Here is a 22,519-nt window from a genome sequence, read left to right on the forward strand (position 1 = left end):
TTCTTAGCCAATTATTGTCTCATGCAAAGAGCTTCCCTCTTCTCTGAGGGCAGACCCTGTAATGATAGATTTTTTGAAGCAGCATTGTTCCCTAAGGGGGAAAAAAATTTGTTTTGCCCTTAGTCTGTACTTCACTTTATCATTCTTTTTATTTCTTTCACTGAGATTCACCACAGGTTTTAAGTAGGCTTTCTTACTTTTAACAGCTTCCTTATCCTGATGTGAACTCAAAATGTTTTGTTATTGCTGCTACAGTTTTGTTTCCAACTTCCTCAACCCTTTTTTTTTTCTCCAAAGGTAAGAGACAGCACTTGCTCTGACCATTTAGTAGGAAACTCTAAGGCAAATATTTCTGAAAGTGTTTTGGGCTTCTGGTTGTCACTTTAAGCTTTTTTTTTTAAACGAAGCTTCTTAATTCTTTTTGTTGCTTTCTCTTCTAAAAGGAGAATGTCATCTATTATAGTCACTCCATACAAAACAGCTCTTAGTGACAGAATATAATTTAGCACTGAGTGTGTCCAGGATCTGGTTCCAAGAGCTACTCCTCCCAGGCTGTGACTGGTTACTCCATACAGCACTCCTGCCTCTGTCACCACACTGATCTCCCTCAGAATATTTTTGGGAGTTGCCAACCTGAATGAGCAGATCAAATACTGTGCTTTTTCAAGTTCAGCCTGGAGTCACAAAAGTTGAAGGAATTCTGTGTTAATCAACTCATCCAATTTGGCTCTATAGTGCCCTCAGTGTTAGCAATGTGCTCTGTAAATTTAAGCTACTGTTTTCCTTATGGAATTGGTCCTTCTCCTGGAACATACCTTGCCATCTCTGCTCAATAAAGATCAAGTGTCAGAGGAGGCAGTCAGGAAGGGCAGAGGACTTCCCTGTGGATCACACTGCCTGTGCAGGACCCATTCCCTAGAAAAGTCCAACTGCCTGAATTTTGGCAAGATGTGCAAAGGCCCAGGGGTAACAGGGTGGGAATTTGTCATGGGAGGATGGGGCAGTGAAGGAAAGCACAGGAACTCTATGATATCCTATGACCTGCTGCGATGACAGATAAGCAGGGCAATACTAAGAGTCAGCACCCAATGCTGGTGGTTCAGATAAATCAAGACACCCACAATTTCAGTCTCTTTTGCAGTTCCTGGGGGGGAAGCAGGAACACATTTAGTAAAGTAGCTCTGACTGGCAACTATTCTTTGGAGATGAGTTCAGCTCTATTTATCAAAGACCAAAGCAACCCCACTCTGTGTGTCAGCAGTGGAACTGTGTGGGACAGACACTGCTAAGAGGGGAGCTGCAGGAGCACATACTTTGTGACAGTTATGCTCAGGGTTATCTAAAAAAATACACAATGCTCCACAGCAGTTAACAGGTGAAGCTTAGCCAGGGTTTTCTGGCACGGGGACAACTGATGAGCACTCCTTACCACACAGAGCAACATTCAACCAAGGAGAATTTCTTTAAGGACACTGATAGGGCCAATTACTGCTGCAGGTTACAATCAACCATGCTCAAAGGTAGATTTGATTCACTTAGAAGACACTGCTTGGCATTGGGAAGCATTAAAGGGATAAGAGGCTGTCAACATGGAAGAATAAAATATTTAAAAAGCAGTACATCAAAGAAGCATTTAAAAAGCTTAATTTATACTGCCTTTGTATGATTGATTAGGTTGAATGATGGTTCCACTGGGTCTTGGACTGGCTACCCTGTTAGCAGGGCAGTAATAATATAAGCAACAGAGGCCTGTGGAGCTGCTGGACCAACCCAACTGCTCAGCACTGAAAGAGGAACAGGTTTGTAGCAGGTTTAGTAAAAAAAATCTGTCTAGATTCCTTGACCTTTACACTTTAAGTACTTTGCAGCCATGGAAGTGTGTGTTACCATAAGTTCTGGCCCTGCTTGGGAGTGGTGGTCTCAGCAGGCAGGTCTGTGGTGGGCATGGAGCGGTGCAGCTTGTTCCCTCGGCTGTCACTGCCTGTGCTCTTCCGCTTCTCTGCAAAAGAAAAGCACAGGCTCAGGTAGATTCCTGAGTAGCATTCCTACTATTCCAAATACATAAAACTAGTTTCACTTTTTAGCTGTATAGTGACAAAGCACTTTGAAAACCAAAGGAGGTATAAGCAGCATGAATTTTTATTTTTGAGCATCTCAGATAACATTCTGACATGAATTTAAATCTTTGCTCGTTCAGGCCTTCGATTGTTAAGCTTCCAAAGGAATGTGCTGAAATCCTGCCCACTGGCTGAGAGATGAAAACAGCTGGAAGCAAAGAGCTGATCAGGAACACAGCTGGTCAGTATTTGAAACAGCTCTTATAACACGGAGGAGCTTGGAATGATACACCTCCAGCTCAGTCTCGAAGACACAGGCGTCTGTAAAATTACACCTGGATGAAGGATCTCACTGTATGTTTGCCCTGTCCTATTCATCTACAGGTGTCTAGTTTGCCCCTCGTCTAACACAATCCTACCAGGTGAGGGCTTGGATCTGACTCCATAAGCTCTCCCATGCAGGACTGCTGTAGATGGACTCAGTGCCAGAACCTGATGTTCCAAAAGCAAGAAACGATCACGACTGAAACTCAGTTGAGTCAGATTATTGCAGTATCTTCTGTCTCAAGAACTACTTCCACACAGAAATGTTAAGTTTCCTTCTGTACAGATAGATTTCTGTGCCTGTTCAAGCTTGCAAGGCTCCAGGACCCAGGCTCCAAGTCAGCCAGGCAAAATCACAGAGGAAGCACTAGAAGTTCAGCAAGTCCCTTCCACCTCACCTGCACATTCAGCAAAGGTGAAGAGAAGGCTGAGAGGAAGAGCATGAGGGATGTTCGCCAAAACAATCTCAATCAGCAAAGCTGTGCATATTTAACAGACTGCCCTGCTTGTTACTATTCCACAGGCTGATCTAGGAGTCTTGGCACCAGCGGAATATCAGCACTGTGACAGACATCCTCACTCTGCAGCACAACGAGCTAATTGTGCAAGGGGTCTGGCACGCTGCAACTCAGCAGAGTCGAGTGAACCAGAGGGATGATACCAACTGACATCAACCTTGCTACTTGAAGGAGAGGAGACTGTCCTTAGGTGGAACACTGCAGGCAAGTCTCCAGACCTGCAGCAGCAGAATGGAAATATCACCGGCACCTCCTCTGTGCAGGCTTCTAGAGTTTAAAGGAGGCTTAAATCAGAGTATCCCCGTGAAAACACTCGGACTAGACAGTTCTTTCACACTCATGACTCCATTTGAATAGTCAGAGCAGAGGAAATACCCTCAAGAGACCATACCTCCAGGGCTGTAGTCCTTCTTCAAATCTTCCTTTTTCTGATGGGGAAGGGTAAATCTGTAGTCTATACTGTCATGTACCCAGCCTTTCTCAATAAACAAGCCAGGAACTTCATCTGAAAACAGCCAGTACCTGTAAGAAATATGTGTTATTAGGTACTGGTCTCCTTTTCTGGCTAGTTAAACATACACACACTTTTATTTGCATTGAGTTGAGAAGCATCTGTGTGCTCAACTCACTAAAAGCTGAATGCATGCATATCTTTATGTTAGCCCTGCTGAGAAATACTGAAAGCTTAGCTTAGAATCCATTCCAAGAGCATGCCTGTGCAACAACCATGAAGAAAAAAGAAAATATGGTAACGAGGTTCCTGAGCAGCCAATGCCAGCACTTGAACCTCCACTAGTCCTGACCTCCATGGGAAGGTTTCAAAAAGTTGGGCACATAACCAGCCACTACACTTCATATACACAAATACTTTCCCCTTCTCTCTCCTCTGCAATTCCATACACCCTCCCTGTCAATCCCTTCCTGGGGGATGGCATCTGACACAGCTCCTCTCTCAGGGCAGAGATGGAAGTTCACGGTCATCTCCTTTCCCACCTGTTGTGATTCCTGTCAGTGCCAATTGGAGTCCTGCGCATCACCAGTTTGGCTTTGGCAATTCCATCCTGGAAAGTCTTCTCAGCAGCAGCTTTATGCCTCCGGATTCTTTCTTCCTCTGCTTCTTTCTCCATCCTCACTGTTAGAATCAGCAAAGAGCAGCATTAGCTTTCCTTTATTGCATCCAGACATCAATATTGTCTTTTATTTTACTATACCATGGGAGTAAAAAAAAGCAGTTTTATCGGAGATTTTAATAGACATTCTTTACAACCATACACTCTTCTGTTTACGTTTTGCCCATCATTCTAAAAAAAAAAATCCTATATAGATATATATAGAAGTAGTCAAGGTGTAAAAATAGACTGGGCTGAAGAAATCCTGGATAAAAACCATCATATCATGGAATCATGGAATGGTTTGGGTTGGAAGACACCTTAAAGATTATCTTGTTCCAACCCTGCCATGGTCAGGGACACCTTCCACTAGATCAGGTTGCTCTAAACCCTGTCCAGCCTGGCCTTGGACACTTCCAAGGACAGGGCAGCCACAGCTTCTCTGGGCAACCTGTGCCAGGCTAGGATGGATGGGACTTGGGGCAGCCTGGTCTAGTGGAAGGTGTCCTTGCCCATGACAAGGGGGGGACCATGATCAACTTTTAGGTCCCTTCCAATCCAAACCATTCTGTGATTCTTGGTCTCCCAGAAGACATACCCCCACATTCCAGCTAAGGAGCAAAAGCCAGGCTCCATGACGGATGCTTATCCCTCACTTGTTTCAGAAGGAAAACAACAACCTAGATGAGCTACATGGTCCACTTCCATCCACCCAGCATCCACATTTACAACAAATAAAATTCCTAAACTGTAATGCTGAAGTGTTCTCTCTTTATACCTATACTCCTCAAGCAGCATTACTTACACAGAGACAAGGTCTGGTGTTGCAACTCATGATTTAGAGAGGTTTGAGTGGACAGTTTATATTTACACAGCTCCATGACTAATTCATTAAAGCGAGAAACACTAAACTGAGATTTTTTGCCCAAATTCTGATATGAGAGAAGGGCTGCTGGCAACCACTTGACCATGGGAACAGCAGCAGGGCCAGCAGTAGGAACTGATTTTAGGCAGGAGGTATCTCGCCTGTACCCAAGAACCAGATGATGTTTGGACATAAGACAAATTTTTGGTTATTTTCTGTTCCCAAAACAGATACTGTCTTCTCCAACCTCTCTGGGCCTGCCATAATTAGAAAGGTACTGAACAAAAGATAGACACAAATAAAAAACTAGAAGCAGGTATTGGTTTTTCTTAAATTTACGAAGTTTAAGCTGCCACAGGAACCGCAGGAGATGAATTATAAATCTCCAGTGAGCAAATCCCTTACATTCCATATAGCCATCCCTATTTGTGGAACTTAGACAGTAAATCACAAAATAAGAGGTCACTTGGGTTTATACCGTGTTAGGTACAATGGTGCTGGAGCTTCAGTGCTCTATTATGTGATTCTGAGATCTACATTCCTACGTTTTATTTAGGTTTCATTCAGAAAATGCTTCTGGAAACAGGCTGTCATTTTTGCCATGAAGTTATTCCACAACACACAAACACTCTACTCGCTAGGTAATTTCTCTTACCTCTCATTTGTATTTCTTGTTGCTCCCTCTCTTTCTTGGCTTGGATGGCAAGAAGGCGCCTGCTCTTCACAGCACTGATCATATCATCAGCTTCAATTTCCACCCGGTGCTCTATTTTCATAATTCCGTGTTTTTTCTTTTCATTTCTTCCCATCACATGCTCTTCTTTCCCATTCTCCTTGGTTTTAGCCACCATTTCTTTTCGCTTCTGTTTCTCTGCCCTCTTCTTGTCATTCTCCTCCTTCAGGACAGCCAGGCGCTCTTTCCACAGCTCAGCCGAGGCCTGCTGCTTGGCCTCCACATGGTCCTGCACCGAGTAGGTCATTAAGATCCGGTGACACAGCGCTCCAAGGATCCGCAATTTCTCTTCAGGAGTCAGCTCAAAGAACTCCGAGGTCTCCAGTTTCTCCAAAAACTCATCCTGTACCTCATTATCCTCAAAAGCTGCTGAATCCTTACTTTCATCTACATTATCTGAGACCTCGCTTTCCTCTTGCACATCTGACTTGCGCAAGCACAGGCGAACCAACTCGGAAGCGGAATGCAGAGTAAGTGGGATTTCAGAAAGTTTCATTCCCAGCTCAGCATAATCCTCAGCAATTTCATCCTGCAGCAGGGTCTGCAAGAGAATGACCAGTACTCTGTTCAAGTACAGGAAGCCTCCCTTTTCTGCACAAAGGGCTTCCATCAGGGACACTGCTGTGATGGGATACTGCGCATCTGGCATCAATAACCCTGAGTAACAGCTCAGGAACTCCACCACCATGGCCACATCCCCAAAAAGTGTGTTAGGAAGTCCCTCTGGAGTATCAACCAGCTTAAAAGTAGGCAGTGTCTTCCCTTTCAGATCTTGGTCCTCAAATCTCCTCTGTTTTTCCAGTTTTTCCTTCATCTCCTTCTCCTTCCGCTCCTTTGCTCTTTCCTTCAGCTTCTCTTTCAGCTTTTCCCTTTTCTTCTTCATGTACTCCTTCCGCTGTTCCTCAGTCATGGTGGCCCATCTCTTCCTGTGTTCCAGGAGCTCATAGCGTTTCTGTACCAACCCTCGTAAATCCTCGGGGAGACGGGCACGGTCCTCATTGGAAAGCAGCCGAGCTGTTTTGGAGATGATGCAGGACAGAGCACTTTTTTTGTCTTCCCGGTCTTTGTTTTCTTTGTAGTAGGCAATGAGATGGAGTGCTGCAGGAGGCAGATGTTTCTGGAGTTTCCTGGAAGATCCAGGGGTGCCTCCTGAATTCCTGGGAGCCCTGGACACCTTAGTGGTACCTTTAGCCATGTCCAGCAGTGTCATCTGCTTCATTTTCATCTTGGGGGTCTTCAAACCTTTCCTGGGAGACTTTGCCTTCCCCGACGACTTCTGCCCATTCAGAACCCTTTTGCCTCTTTGCTTTTTGTCCAAGGATTTGTTGTTCCCCTTTCCTAGTCGGCTCCTCTTTGGAATGTGAAAGTTAGAACCAAGTTTAGCAGGTGACACAATTTTCATCACCTCTTCCAGCTCCTCTTTAGGACAATTTGAGTTCTTAGAGTTTTTCACCTTCAGCGGAGAGCCAATTATAGATTTTTCCAAATGCACGTGACACCACAGGGTTGGACTCAGCGGCTGTCCCAGTGAAGATCCATCTGCTTTGGATTTCTTAGGAAGCTTTCTTTCAGGTGACCGAGAGCTCTTCCTCTTGGCTGAGGGATTGAGAGCCATATACTAAAATTAAAGGAAGAATTATTTTGTATTAATATTGAAAGGTAAATAAAGCTATCTAGATCTCTTTCTGTCAATTATTTTTGCCCATTTTAAAATGTTTTTTTTTTCCTAATGAAATTGCTCATTGCTCTAAGGGTAACAAGCTTCTGCAATCATAATCAGTCAGAGAATGGCCTAGGCTCAGAGGGACCATAAAAATCGTCTTGTTCCAACCCCTGCCACAGGCACGGACACCTACTACTAGACCAGGTTGCTCCAAGCCCTGTTCAGCCGGGACTTGGACACTTCCAGGGATGAGGCAGCCACAGCTTCTCTGGGCAACCTGTGCCAGCACCTCACCACCCCCACAGGGAAGAATTTTTTCCCAATATTCAATTTAAACCTACTCTGTGTGAGTTTGAAGTCATTCCCCCTTGCCCTGAACAAATATCTATCTTCTAGTTTTACAACAACACTTGACAGTCTATGGAAATAGTGAGTTTACTGAATGAACAAAATAGTGTGCCTTCTACACCAGAAGATGGATTTTAAAACAGCACATTTCATGGTATGGCATTTAGTTGGTTAATATTATATTTGGCTGGTTAGCCCTAAGGGCTGGAAGAACTCATTCATGCTATGTATGTATTCAGTAATAAATTTGTGTTATCTGCCATCGCTCAAGGCAGCCCTGTACATGAACCATGACTCATGAAGTCACATGCATCCAGGTCTTGGGCCCAATACCTGACAGTACCACATAAAGACTGCAGCTCTCCCCTTTCTCTTACACCAGGAAATTTACTTTACTTGTAGACAAGTAATGCAAACCATCGGAAAAATTAAAAGGCAGTCACATCTCAAATTTTCAATGCAGACCACTGTTCCAGATGTTCAAGCCATGTTACCTCTCAAAAGGTCAACCTTCAAAAGAGTAGGTTTTCCTGCTCTGCTTCTTTCTGGATTTAACAGATATGTGGAACTGGCACTTGGGGACATGGTTTAGTGGTGGCCTCGGTGATGCTGGGTAACAGTGAGGTCTGATGATCTTAAGGGGCTTTCAACCCTAATGATTTTGTGATTCTAAAACCCAACCAGCACACTGAGGTCTCTGCCAAGACTCAAGGAATGGGTGGCAAAGCAAAGCAGGTACTTTTAGGAATTCTTACCTTATGTGGGTCAAGCAAGAAGTCACTGAATTTACTGGGGAGAGAGTACTTCTTCACTAACTCATCCTCCACAACCCAGGGAGCGTTCTCACACGTGCCAGCACGTAGCGCATTGTGACGGATGAAGTACCTCAGGATCTCCTTGTTGGGAGGACGCTCTGTACGGACTAAGCTATCTGCTGGAACGTTGCTGATGATCTTGGAGATAAGAGACACACTGTTAATGATTAACTTCTAACCACATTATAAATACAGATCATATGCCTATAAGGAACAAGGATCATTGTACTGCTTCATGTCCGAAAACCCCTCGCTCATTGAAAGCTGTCTTGGAAAGACTCAAACCAAACAGAATTTGCAGAATCAAGACATACAGAGATTGGTAGGAGAATCGGATAACTAGAACAGTAGAAACCATGAGTTTATGATGCAGATTTTTTGCCAAAGCCCACTATTTTATCTCTGGCCTTCCTGCAGCTTGTGCTTGCTACTGACTTTTAAGCTTTTACATATACATGTTTGATTTTTTTTCCTGAGACCAAAGGAGCACCTCTGCACATGGTACTCTTTGAGGTCAGCACTGCCTCACTTGTCAAATTACCAAAAAACAGACAAAAAGCACAGAGCAGTGCTGCAGCTATCCAGAGCTCCCCAAGGCACTGCCACCTCCAACTCAGAGCAGCTTGGTCAGGACAACAGCAACAACTGCCACTCATGATTTCACTGGTCTCATGAACTGCAAGACCAGAGTTGAGGCACTTAACAGCAACCACAATAAAGCTCTGTGACTCAGTGTGTGTGGTACCAAGTGTTTCCATACACAAAACCTAATTACAGATAGAAACAGACAGGCTGGTCAGCCTCACAGACAACTATCCTGCTTCCAATGCCATGACTCTGGCAGAAAGTACTACACTGTGCTGTATAATCACCAACAGTGATTAATTAAACTTGCATATTCATGTTATAATATAAAGGACTCAAGCAGACAACTCACCTTATCTTCATTTTTCAGTTTGACATCATATTTGTGTGGCAGGAACTTAGGTGGGACCCACTTCCTTTCTTCCTTCTTCAACGAAGTGGGAAGCTTTCGAGGAGACCTACGTGCTCGATCATCTGATAAAAGAAGGTGAGACATGGTCTTATTATTACAGTTTAAAAGAAAAAAAAAAAGAAGAAAAAAAAAAAACAGTTAAAAAATCCAGACCACTACTGGACAGGGCATCTGACTTCTTGCTATCTGTACAGTGTTAGGTTAAACTAGAACATTAGGAATATAACCCAAAGTGGATTTTAGAAATAGCCAGAAGATACAGGCCAGGAATGGAGACCCAGACCAGCTCTGAACTAAGGAGGTAACACCTATCTTCAAGGGGTACAAAGGACCATCTTCATTTAAACCCATCTCTCTGCAATAAGCTGCAACCACCTATGCAAAGGGAGAAAATGTAAGATTTATGAAGGGGAGATATAACCCTACCAGTAAACCTGCTAAGGGAACTCCTCCAACAGCGCTGACTGCCTATGCCATGCCTTCTTTGAAATAGCTCCATGGCAGGAATCACTGACTTGGTTTTGTCTTAAGAAAAGAAAGCAATCTCCAAATGTTTTTATGTTTGTGGCTACCACAGAATTATGGAATAGTCTGAGATGGACAGGACCTTAAAGCTCATCTCATTCCATGCCCCCTTCACTAGACCAGAGACACCTTCCACTAGGCCACCATGCTACAAGCCCTGCCCAACCTGGTCTTGGACACTTCTAGGAATTGGGCAGCCACAGCTACTCTGGGCAACATGTGCCAAGGGCTCACCACTCTCATAGCGAAGAATTTCTTCCTAGGATTCAAAGAAAACAATAAAGCAAGCATGAGGGATGAGAGTAATAATCTACTAAATATACAGAGAATAAAAGTAGATGTTAAACCTAAATAAAACTTTAGAATGTAGATCTCAGAATCACATAATAGAGACTGAAGCTCCAGCATCATTATACCTAACACGGTATAAACCCAAGTGACCTCTTATTTTGTGATTTACTGTCTAAATTCCACAAACAGGGATGGCTATATGGAATTCCATCAAACAGCACATGGATATTTGGGTGAGGAAGAAGAAATTACTATCCATTCCATCCTGAAGTTAATTTTAAAAAGCCAGCTTAATTTGTTGTTGCTTTCTATTGTAATAAAATATACATTTATCCCTCGAAGAGTTCAAAGCCACATGGATGATGCTCTTAGGAAAATGGCCTACTGGAAGATGTCCCTGTCCATAGCAGGGGGGGGTTGGAATGAGAGCTCCTTTAAGGTCCCTTCCAACACAGCTGATTCTGTGTTTCTAAAGCATCTATATTATGTTGTCTCCCGCATTCACTTTATTTCAGATTGTCCAGAGCAGTACAGGTTCCAAGTCCAGCTCAAGCTACAGAACCAGCCTTCAGCAGCTTACCACCAATTTTCAGGATAATCTAGCCTTTCCTCGCTCCTGGAGATTTTCCAGAGTTCATTCCCTAACCAACTAAAAATATATATAAAGTCACTTCAGACTACACAAATGATGCAACAAAGCTGGTATAATGCCTTATTTTTAGCTTCTGAAGGACAGTAGACCCCTAAGCAGAGAGGCTGAAACTATCTTTCTCTGCCCCATTTCTCCTCCAACAAAACCAGCAAGTCTGACACAAGTATTAATAGAACTGTCAAGGGTTGCTCTGACCCCTCTTGTGCACACAGACACACACAGCTCCTACATCACAGTTATACAGAGCTTGTTTCTACTTCCAGTTACTCATTCTAGTGTAGTGACTTCAACCCACATCAAGTGGCCACATGTGAACATTATTAGAGAGAAAAAGTCCAGTCAGTGTCACTTGGGAACCCCCAGCCTCTGAGAATGCAACTCAACATTTCGTACTTCTGTAGGTCTGCTGTGTAACTGTAAGAATTGCTACATAATTAACACGCTCTGGATGAATTTGTTTCAATGATGTTACTATGAGCCTATGTTCTGTTATAACCCAGATTACAAAAGCAATAAAATAGCCTTTTAGTAACAGCATATGTACAAGGAAAAGAAAGAAAAGAATACATGTTTAGGTTATGACTCTGCCAGCATCTTGAGCTGGAAAATGCTGAGGTTCATCTTTTCCAGGAAGGGGAGGACAGTCCCAACTTCCAGAGGTGACTACATACAGGTCAGAACCAGCTGAGTCAGGGACTGAAACAAGAGCAGGAACCCTCATTCCTGCAGTATCCGACCTTGGAGTGCTGCACTGGCAATGCCCACAGCTGCTGGAATACCACACACCAATGCCCAAAGCATCATGGTAAATCTTTTTTAAACACCCAGATCCAAAATTGCTGCTGAAAATTTGATCACTGAGCATTTTTGAAGTAAAAGGTACTTCCCATGCCTCTTATGTGGCATCTCAAGAGAATGATCACTCAATTAAAAAAATACATATATAAATAAATAAAGCATAATTAGCCCCTCTCCAAGTACAACCCTTGTTTCCAATGATGCGTATAAGGCCAGATTGTTTCTGAAATACTTTTTTTTGCTTCCCGATTATACAGAACACTGCAATGAAATCAAAACAGCTCATAACAGTACCCATCAAAAAGAGCTCACAATTTTTAAGCACAGGACTAGACCTTGATACTTCTTTTCCACTCCTGACTTTGCTATTTTCTCACTGGGCTATTTTCAAAGTTTTCTCTTCCCCACATTAGAGGAGATTACACAACTTCCTGAATGCTGGAGTCACTATTTACAAATGCCAACCGTTTATTCATTTATGTGACTTGAAAATAAAGCTCTCCAGGTTAGAAATATGTTGTGGGATTTGGGTTGGTTTGTTTGAGAACACTTTTTGTTATCTCTTTTAAAGAATCTTATAATTCCATTTTAAGAAGTTGCACAGGACAAACTCAATGTGTTTTTGTTTGGGTGGGGGTTTTTTTTGGTGGTTTTTTTTTTGTTTGTTTGGGATTTGGTTTTTTTTTGTGGGGGGGGGAGTGTTATGGTTTTTTTTCCCCCCAAACAATATATTTCCTCAGAGTCAACAAAAGCCTTGGACAGCACTAGCTATCTCTGCACCAAGGAAGAGCATATGAAAGAGGAACAAGGTTTTAAAGGATGCTTTATTTCCAACTGTTAGGGAAAAAAAAAAGATTTTTGTCTCAACATATGAAAATTGGGAAGAGAATAAATAAAAATGAATATAACTCACTTATTTTTTATATCAACCAGGGACAAAGAGAACTAGAGCTTGTCTCTGACTCCAAAATAACACACTTTACCAGGGAGGTTTCCTCTGAGGATGAACACTGCAGACGAACTTCATAATTCTGAACGAACCTTTGCTGTTCGCCTCTTTATTTTTAAATAACACTTGTTATACTTTAGACATTTATACATTTCATACATTGCTTTTGGTAGTATACCTTAGAATGACAGCACATTTTCTGCTTTAAATCAGGCAACAGCAGCTGAAAGCCAACAGCACTGATGCTCCAAAAATTCACCACTAACAAGTACAACTTCTGGATTTTCACCCTATAACACTGTTTGGACATTCACAGCCCAGCACCGAGATGTAAATTTAATCACTGAGTAAACTCCAACACTCACTGCCAGGTGCTACCTACTGCCCTACCATGCTGTCTCTCTACTTACTCATACTATCCCTCCTGCTGTCATCCTCCTTCAGCATCGCTTCCTTCTGGTTGTCCTGGGCTGCCTGGCTGGAGTTCTCCTTGTCACTGGATGGAGAATCACAAGCTCCGTCAGATTTTTTTTCTGAGGCCTCTTCGTCAACTTTCTCCAGAGGATGCATTTTCACAACTTGTACAGGCAACATTTTCTCCTTACCAACCTGCACAGAAATACTGGTGAAGACTGAACTTGAACAAGACAGGTGACCTTACGGGCTTTAACACTAAGAGGAAGGGAAAAATACCAGCTAAGAGACCTAAAAGCAAAACTCACAACTCACAGCATTTTCCAATGCTGCTTCCTCAGCCTAAGGACACAGCATGTGCACAAGGTAGCCCCAGTTTAGAGACTATGTCTTAAACATTGCCCACACACAACATCAACTCTTCCTCATTTTCAAAAAGTTGGAGTTTTCATCAACATTCCCAGTTTTGGAGGAATTTTCAAATTTTTAGGGTCTTTTTAGAGATTTTTAAGCTTTGACTTCAGGCTCCATTTGTTTCAGACTACTGCTCCTTCTGGCAATGTGTCAAGTGAAAAGAATATGACCGATGATAATTTTTAATTTCTTCTAATTAAATAATGTATTTATATATAAACAGATCATCACATATTTAAGCAGTATAACAATTTTATTGGTTTCCCATGCACACACATATATCAGTCATTTTTCGCTTGCTATTATTCCAGGATCCTAGAATGGTTTGAGTTGGAGGGCCCCTAAAAACCACCCAGTTCCAAATCCCTGACATGGACAGGGACACCTTCCACCAGAAGTATGGCTTACAGAACCATTTTCCATCCAAAAGCAGGTGCTGTCACTAGGATTTTATAGAGAATAAATTTTCACATGCTTCTAATAACTTGAGTGGCTAACATATTCTTCCTGTCTCTCACCTTTAGCTATCTGGAATTAGCCCTATGCAGAAGCACAAGATAAAACAGAAAACATATCCTTACCTCAAAGTCACACTCTTCACCCACTGCGAATTTGGTCATGATCTCCAGCCAAGCTGCATCCACCAACTTTTCCAATGACACAGTGTTGTGGTGGACTATTTCCAGGACCAGTTTCTCATACCAGATAGGAAACTCCTCCTTTAAGCTGAGCAAGCACAGAAGTTTTCCTTATTCAGGGGGAAAAAAAACCCCAAATGCAAAGTACCCTCCCATTTCCCAATTCCAGGAATTCCTGTTAACAGCCAAAATGAGGCAGCTGCTCCATTAGCATGCAAACATTCAAGGGTTTTTTGGTCCCCTCCTTTCCCCAGGTGTTAGCTGGCATGAAAATCCCAAATGTCCCAGTTCTTCCCAGAAAGAATACTGTAAACACTCAGGAAGAGCAGCACTGAGTGTGAACCCTTTCATGATGGTTATTACTGTTCCTCTATTAGATATTAAATACAGATCAAGATGATGCAATTATCCTGGGGCTTGTTAGTTTAAAATGCTTGTTTCCAGTAACACCATGATTCTGATAAAGATTTAGTATTTCCTTCTCCCCCAACAGGCTGCCAGTGCAGTAAAGACAGGGGCAGGTTTACACAATCCTATTATCTTGCATGTTTCACACGTCACGATCTTCAAACTTTTTCATTCAAAGAAACAAAAGGATTGTGACATTAACTTCCCTTACTTCTCTTCTAAAAGTTGACCTCAGGAAGTTGGCAGGGGCACTAAGGCATATGTTGCACAAAGCCTTCTGGCTAAAAAGTAAAGTCCATTTCAAGTTACCATAGGGAGGAAAAAAATACTCAATTTTTCCAAAGCGCTTTCATCTTCCCAAACTCCAGGATCTGTGGCTGAAAACCTTCAGCTATATGCACTGTGTTACAACTGCCATAAGCAAAGGTATCCCTTTAGCAACCTCTCTAAATGAACTTTTTTATCAGCTTAGTGTCAGGTATTAAAGCAGACAAACTACCTGGGAAGCTTTTCATCCACTTTCAAAGAGACAAGACCAAAATCTCATTTTACAGAATCTTCCCACACCCCACCCCCCCACTCCATATTAGAGAGACTACAGCTAAATTTGTTATTGAGAAATTTGAGAAATCTCCTGTTTCTATTTCACTGACATTTCTTAATGTTTCCAGAAGAGGTCAATTAATCCAACACAGACAACCAAAAGAAAGCAGCAGCAGACCGCTGAGTTTTGACTCAGGATTTTACGTTTATGGAGCTGCCTTCACACCTTCCCTGCCCTCTCAAACAACAACACCAAGGGAGCAAAGCCTGAAGGCAGTAGTGTATCACCCCTCAAAGAAATTAGGACTATTAGCAAATGGGCTTCTTATTTGTTGGCTTTAAAATTGTGATTAACTACAAATGATGGTGAATTTTTCCTTAGGAGAAGGCTGTGAACTCTGCCAATGGATCAGAAACATGAAGAGAAGCAGCAGAAAATTCTGCCTCTTAGGTGGTACCACTGACATTGTCCACAGTTTTTATCCTGGGGAAAAAAGTCACAGAAGTCCAAGTCATAAATTCACAGAATGGAGAAATACATCACTTGTTTAGCATAATTCCTGTAATTTGGTAATCACACAATAAATTATATGTGTTGGTTGAGACAAGGACTTGCACCTTTACAGAAAATTCATTTCTATGACAAGGGCCATGCTGGATCTCATCCAAGGATTCCTGTGGGCTAGAGAAGGTCAGGGCCACAGCAGCCCAGAGGAGCACAATTTGCACAGAACAAGGACTCTCACTGCTTCAAGCAGAGTAGATTCCCCAAAATCTCACTACAACTTTTTTTTTAAGTTAGTGCAACAACTCTAATGCAGATCTGGAAAAAGTAATTAAAGGTGCAGACCTGGCTGATCTCATACACTTCAACTGACTCTTTTTATTCTATTTTGACTGTACATTGTTCAAGATCTGTTATTTTTCCCTCTAAAATATTCCCAACACTCCAGGGGCTTTAAAATATGCCAAGTGCCCTATGCTGAACTATTTTGGTTCAAGTAATACCAAGATACAACACCAAATAAGTAAACTACCAAATTGTATTAGCAATGGTTTAAAATTTGGACTTCATTTGCTTTTAACTCCAGAATCCCCAGATCTCCTTACAGCTCCTTACCTCACCTCACAAACTAGCCACACATTCCCAAGCCCACTCTTACACCCCAACACCTAAAGATAGATACAAATCCACGTCTCCACCAGTACTTACAGCTCAGCAACCTCCTGTTCCTCCTCCCAAGCCTCTTTGTGTGTCAGCTGGCTGCTTCCTGTGCTCTTGCACGTCCAGATCCGCTCGCTGTATCGCTCTAAACGTGCTTCGTACTCTCTGTACGAGTGGCAGCTCAGGAAAACAGGATTTATGCAGTGGAAACCACAATCACCATAGCACAAAACAGTAAAATCTAATTAATTCTTATGACTGGAGTGTACGAAGGCTAAGGAGAGCCTCAACACAGTCTGACCCTGTGACTACCATGAGGATGCTGCGCTAAATCAAATGTGCTGGTGCTTTCTGAGGCCAAAATGCCTGTCCTGCTCATCCTGGCACAAAAGGTTCCACACCACCAATAGCTTAGCTGCACTGCACAAGGGGAACACAGATGGCTGAAGGTTTCAGAGCATTGCTAACTTACTTTTCAACTTTTCCAGGCTGATACACTAGAAAACAGCACAACCAATGTCACAGGCACATGCAGGAAGTACAGCATGGATTGCTGCTAAATTTCTGGCAATAACTGTTGTGGCACTGCTACTACTAATGCCTTATGGTGGTGTTACAAAATCCAGATGGAAATTACCAGGCTACCCATCACCCCCAGTCTTTTGTCAAAAGAAAAAAACAACAACCTAAACTATTTGAAACTGAAACCCCTAGAAAGGCCATTTTTTTCCTTTGGTTTCCAAAAATATCAGCCTTCTGCATTCCAAAATGAGGAGCTCTCTCACCAACTATATCACTTCCTTCATGTAATCACAGAATCCCAGAATGGTTTGGGTCAGAAGGGACATTAAAGTCGATCTTGCTCCATCCCCCTGTCATGGGCAGGGACTAGACTAGGTTGCCTCAAGCCCTGTCCAATCTGGCCATGAACACTTCCAAAGCTTCTCTAGACAACCTATGCCAGGAGCTCACCATCCGCACAGCAAAGAACTTCTTCCTAATATCTAGTCCAAACCTACTGTCTTTTAATTTGAAACCACTCCCACTTGTCCTGTCACTTTATGCTCTTGTAAAAAGTCCCTCTCTGTTTTTCTTGTTGGCTCGCTTCAGGTGCTGACACTCCTGTGTCACAACCTCCCTCAAAGTTATGTTATTCCAGGTGGAATGACATGATTAAAAGGTGCCTGGGCAAGCCATCGGGCTGCAGAGAGCAACAGCTACTCTGCTGTGAGCATCTTTGGCTGCTCTCCCTGCTCTGCCTGAGTGGTAATTAATAGTCAGGGTAAACAGCAGCTACTTCACACTCACTATGGACAGAAGATACACAGGCACAATTATCAGTGTGGTGTAAATCCACACCAATTGCCCCATGATCAATGCCACATGCCTTCTAATGGGAAGTTATGAGGAGAAATTCTAAGACAGGCAAAAAAAGCACCTTTTGCTTCTCCTGCATATGCCCTCCGGTGGCAAAGCCAGCATGAAGCATAAGGCACACTGGGTACAGCCACAGCTCAGCCCACTGCCGCACCAGCACTGATTTGCAGAGTCTTGTCGGAACAGCAGATTGCTCTACGCTCTTGCACAGGCAGAGCCACCGGCCACAGAAAAGCACTGGGTGTGTCTCACACCTTTTGCCATTCAAGAACATTGTAATGTGACCAACCTATTTCTTTTTCTTTTTTAAGATTCCTATTAGGAATTACAACATCATCAAAGCAAATTTCCTTAAATGTTTCCTCACAGCCCCAAGGTAAAGCATAGTAAGGTACAGCAGCTGCATTATGGGTGTTGATGTACAGGTAACTTGCAGACATAGCAATCTTGCCCCGTGATCAAGGCAAGGATATTAACCAGGCACTATGCAAGGATATTAACCAGGAAGAGAGTCAACTCCAGAAGTCTGCCACAGTACTCCCTTTTCCTGAAGCACACTGCAAACTCCAGCAGAAACCCTGCGGTCTCTCAGCTTGTCGAGTCTCCTGCTCCTCAGCAGAAGAAAAGACCTGACAATTCATCACCCTACTATGATTCGAGCCCTCTGGTCCATTCTGACCCTCCTTGGGGCTTAAAATATGCTAAATTTCTCACAGAAACAAGAGGTTCTGTGCTTCAGGGGCAGGAAGTGTGATCATTGTGGTGGAGCAAGGAAAAATCACAGCTCATCTGCAAAGCCCCACTGACCAGCCCAGGAGTGCCACTGTGATGCCTGTTGTAGTGATACTGAGCTAGGAGAGAAAAAATTTTAAGAAATTAAATCAAACAAGAAACCAGGAATTCTCTTTGAATTTACAGCAACTTGAGACTGGAACAGGTTGCCCAGAGTAGCTATGGCTGCCCCATCCCTGGGGCCAGGTTGGACAGGTGTTGGGAGCAACCTGGTCTAGTGAAAGGTGTCCCTGCCCACGGCAGGGAGTGGAACAAGATGAGCTTTAAGATCCCTTCCAACCCAAACCATTCTGAGATTCTATGACTCAAGAATCACTTTAATAATGACTAAGTTGCAACCGTAATACTATTTATTCCTGTGCCTTTCCCACTAAGAACAGCCTTAAAACCAAATCCAATCATCACAGCAGACAGGAGCTTAAATGCAGGAGCAGCAGCCATCTTCAGCTTCATCCTGCTGCAATCCCTCTGCATTCTTCCCTTGGTTTCCTTCTGTGTATCTGTGGAGTAACTGAATGACACATTTTTCCCCTAACATAATTTCCCATATCAGTAGGGAGATCCAAGAGACTTTTCCGTATGAATGTTCCACTCCTTATACACACCTATGAGAACAGGCTTAACCTCACCATATCAGGACTCACATTTCCCAGACAAGCCTGGAATTTAGAAGTGACAGATAGGGTCATTCCCTGTTCAGCTCAGATCTGCCTCTTCCATGCAATTTAATTCCACCTCCAGCTGGTCAGCTCATCTAACACTGACGTTGGACACACTCCTTTATCCAGGGCTCCAGACTTGTCCCACAGTGCCGACCCTGCCTTTGTGCTCTGCCAAGACCTCCAGGTCAGGTCCTGCTTTGAATTCCTGGGGCCAGCACAAAGCCAAAACACAGGAGGATGTTTCTGCAAAGTTTACTATAGCTCAAACTTTCCACTACATATACGCTGTTTGTCTTTTCCACTCACACTGGAAACAAACCCAAGAAATTTCAGATTGTTCAGGTCTGATCCAGGACTGCAAGTCATCATGCCCCTGGTATGCCATAATCAACCCACCTCTCTACACAACTGGAGCCTCCACTGCCAAAAATTTCCAACACAGGAATAAATAAAATCCTGGACACAAGCTACTTGTGAACACTGCCCAAAAAGCTATGAATAACATGTATATTAAATGAAACAGCTGACTATCCACTGTGTAGCTGTTAATACATCACATCTGTTTGCATCCCACTGCAGATCACCCAATGCTGAAAGATGTCAAAATTAAAGTACAAGCAAAATCACAGTAGAAAAAAGGGACCTTTTTAAAGAAAGATGTTTAAAAGTAACCAAGCTAACCACTGCACAAAACAACTGCTGACGGAATAAAACATTTACTTTTTCCTCAGTTACTAATTTCTGGAAGAGCATGGATATCAACTTCAAAAAAGTTTTACTCCATCTGAATTGTTTGCACTTACATTAGCCAAGAAGGTAAACTTCCCAGAAATGTGGGTACATTTATAAGGTGCTACTCCCTGGATGTCTGGCAAAGTTCTTCTTGCAATTGGAGAGTATGACACAACAGTGTCTTTGTGCTGCCACCTTCCAGGCAGAGTTTGTCAGACCAGTAATCGCATGTGAGGATGAGAGCAGCAGCCTTTAACCTGCCAAACCCTTCTTCTTCTCTGCGCTGATATCATACGGAAGTATGAACTAAAGAAAGACAGCAGGCTTTTATCCAGAGAGGAGACAACACAGCTTCCCAAAACCATGCACTGGAAGCTGGGGCAAAGCTTTGGCTGGAACAGCCCAGGCCGGCTGAGCTTTCTGAACCCAGCTTATCTCCTGATCCGGCAGTAGTTTTCCAAACCATGTTGCAGCAGACTCACATGCCCACAGCTGAGCTGACTGTTCACCAGGGTACACACTGGGTATTTGGGAGTCTGCAAATACTCAGCACCCACTGCACTGGCGACAGCAGTGCACACATCCAAAGCATTGTCCTGACACTTCAGGTAGCTCAGAGCACACCCCACTGAGCTCCTGCAGGGATGAGTCTATCTCTGGCTGCCCCACGATCTGCCATCCCCACACCCACACAATTAGCAGGACCCGAGGCTTTGCCAGGATGCAAAGGGCTCTACACAGCAGGACTTCTCTTATAAGGTTTTTGCAGGATTTGGCAGTCAACGGAAACCACATAAAGCTACAAAGGAAAATAAGGCCAAACAAACACCTCAACTCCGCTGACCAGCTTATTCCACTCCCACAGCTACCAAACACTTCCATAATATACACCCAAGGGGAAGATGTCTCTCCTCATGCACACCACCACAGTCTCCATTTTTTGTGTGACCCAATCTACTGCAGCTGCAAATCTTAACAACAAAAAAAAAAGCTTTAAGAAATTTTGGTGTCCTTCAAACGCCTCACTTGTAGCTGGTGCAGCACAAGACCCTACACAGTCTTTAGGGAAAGAGCTGATCAATAATTTTCCAAGACAGAAAACAATTCAGGAGAATATATTTTGTCAGGTCTTGGCATAAATAACACTGGATGAAAACCCAGGTACCTCCTGGCACACTCTTAGTAGGCTCTCCCATCTACCAGAGCCATTCCTCCTCAGCACTATCTAAGATAAATGGAAGTGACCAAAAAAGTCCTCCAAGTCTTCCTTGGGTAATATCTCTCTCCAGCTCACTGGCTCATTTGCAATTTTCTGTTCCACTTTTGGCCTAGCATATATTATACACCGTCAACAAGGCAAGGCAGAAACCCAACATTGCTTGGTTTCTCTTTTTAGCCTCATGACGTCTGTCTGCCAAGATGAACTTTCTAGAACATGCTAGGCTGCCTCCCACAGCACCCCATTAAATACTTTCCTCCAGGAAAAGAGCACCTCTCCAGAACCTCAGTGCTTGCCTTGGTTTCTTCTTTCCTTCTAATCCTACAGCTAACACCCTCCCCTCTCAGGATGAGAAACTATCTTTTTTCCCCCCTTAATTTTAATACCACCCAAGTGTTTGCAGAAACATGTCCTCCACCTACTCGCTGGATCCACAAGAGCCACCCAACAAAATGGTGCTTTCAGAAGGAGCCCCAGAGCTCCCCTGTGCTGTTTCGACAAGGCAGATGGCCCTTAAAGCCATATCTTCTTTTATAAAAGTAGTATTTAGATTAAAACTAGTCTTTTTGATCACTGATCACTTCTCACAGGTAAAAAGACAGAACTGCCTGGTCAGGTGAATGACTGAGCTACTTTCAGTTTGCACACACCAAAAGAGCAGGTTGGTGTCACAGACTGCATGTTTTAATTTGAAACACAGTTAAAAAGCATGCCTCCAACACTCCACCTAACTTGTTTTACTGGGCTACATTATAATTTTTTAAAATATTTTACTGAGTACATTATAAAAATGCCTACCTGCACTCAAGAGATGCATTTCCTCTTCAAAGGCCACCTAATCCTTCCTAGGGGCTTCCTCTGCCTGTTCTGCTCACTGCAGAAACAAGACACTGTTCAACACAGGGGATATGGAAGTTCTGGAGCCCCTTTGTCTTTCACACTGCCAACACCTCCTTCCCACATCCATGCATTCCCTCTCACTTAGAGTCCTTCCTTAGTTCTCAACTCAGATCCTGATTTTTATTACACAAACACCAACCCAGCCTTCTGAAGCAGCAAGTCTGCATGTAACAACGCCGAGGTCCTGCCCCTTCAGCCCTGCTGCGGACCTCGTCAGTAACTCTCCTGCCGCGCAGCTCTGTCAGTCACCAGTCTGGCCTACGGCCACTTCCTGCGCTCAAAGGCTGTCACACGCAGAGAAAAAAATAATTTAAAATTTGTTTTTTATGCAAAAGCAGCCCAGGAAGAGATACGCTCGGAACGAAAGCCTGGGATGTACACAGCGAGAGCTCCTGTCGCTATTTAATTATCTAGAAATTAAGGACTGCGGAAGCCTCCGGTGCCAGTGTGCTCCTGGCCCGCGGGAGTGCGTGAATTGCTCTGATAGCCCGCTCTGACGGTCCCGGGTCCCCGTTAGCTCCGCTCCCCGCCCGCTCCAGCCCGGAGGAGTTGCTGTCCCACTGCCCCCGCCCGCCTGGAACAGGCTCCAGAACTCCTCAGGGCACAACGCC

At 43.5% G+C, this 22,519-nt stretch overlaps 1 protein-coding gene across 1 annotated transcript in view; it reads right to left on the reverse strand.

The window, feature by feature from the left end:
- Positions 1 to 22,519, reverse strand: part of BAZ1B (bromodomain adjacent to zinc finger domain 1B) — a 49,096-nt gene that overhangs the window by 20,723 nt on the left and 5,854 nt on the right. The window contains exons 2-10 of the mRNA XM_031060390.1: positions 16,275 to 16,467; positions 14,054 to 14,198; positions 13,055 to 13,253; positions 9,370 to 9,491; positions 8,373 to 8,570; positions 5,529 to 7,224; positions 3,893 to 4,031; positions 3,291 to 3,421; positions 1,888 to 1,999 (exon numbers count right to left, since the gene is read on the reverse strand). Coding sequence (XP_030916250.1) covers positions 1,888 to 1,999; positions 3,291 to 3,421; positions 3,893 to 4,031; positions 5,529 to 7,224; positions 8,373 to 8,570; positions 9,370 to 9,491; positions 13,055 to 13,253; positions 14,054 to 14,198; positions 16,275 to 16,467 — 2,935 coding nt within the window. The remainder of the gene's footprint in view (positions 1 to 1,887; positions 2,000 to 3,290; positions 3,422 to 3,892; positions 4,032 to 5,528; positions 7,225 to 8,372; positions 8,571 to 9,369; positions 9,492 to 13,054; positions 13,254 to 14,053; positions 14,199 to 16,274; positions 16,468 to 22,519) is intronic.

Source organism: Geospiza fortis, unplaced genomic scaffold, assembly GCF_000277835.1.
Source record: "Geospiza fortis unplaced genomic scaffold, GeoFor_1.0 scaffold59, whole genome shotgun sequence".
NCBI classification, from domain to species: Eukaryota; Metazoa; Chordata; class Aves; order Passeriformes; family Thraupidae; genus Geospiza; species Geospiza fortis.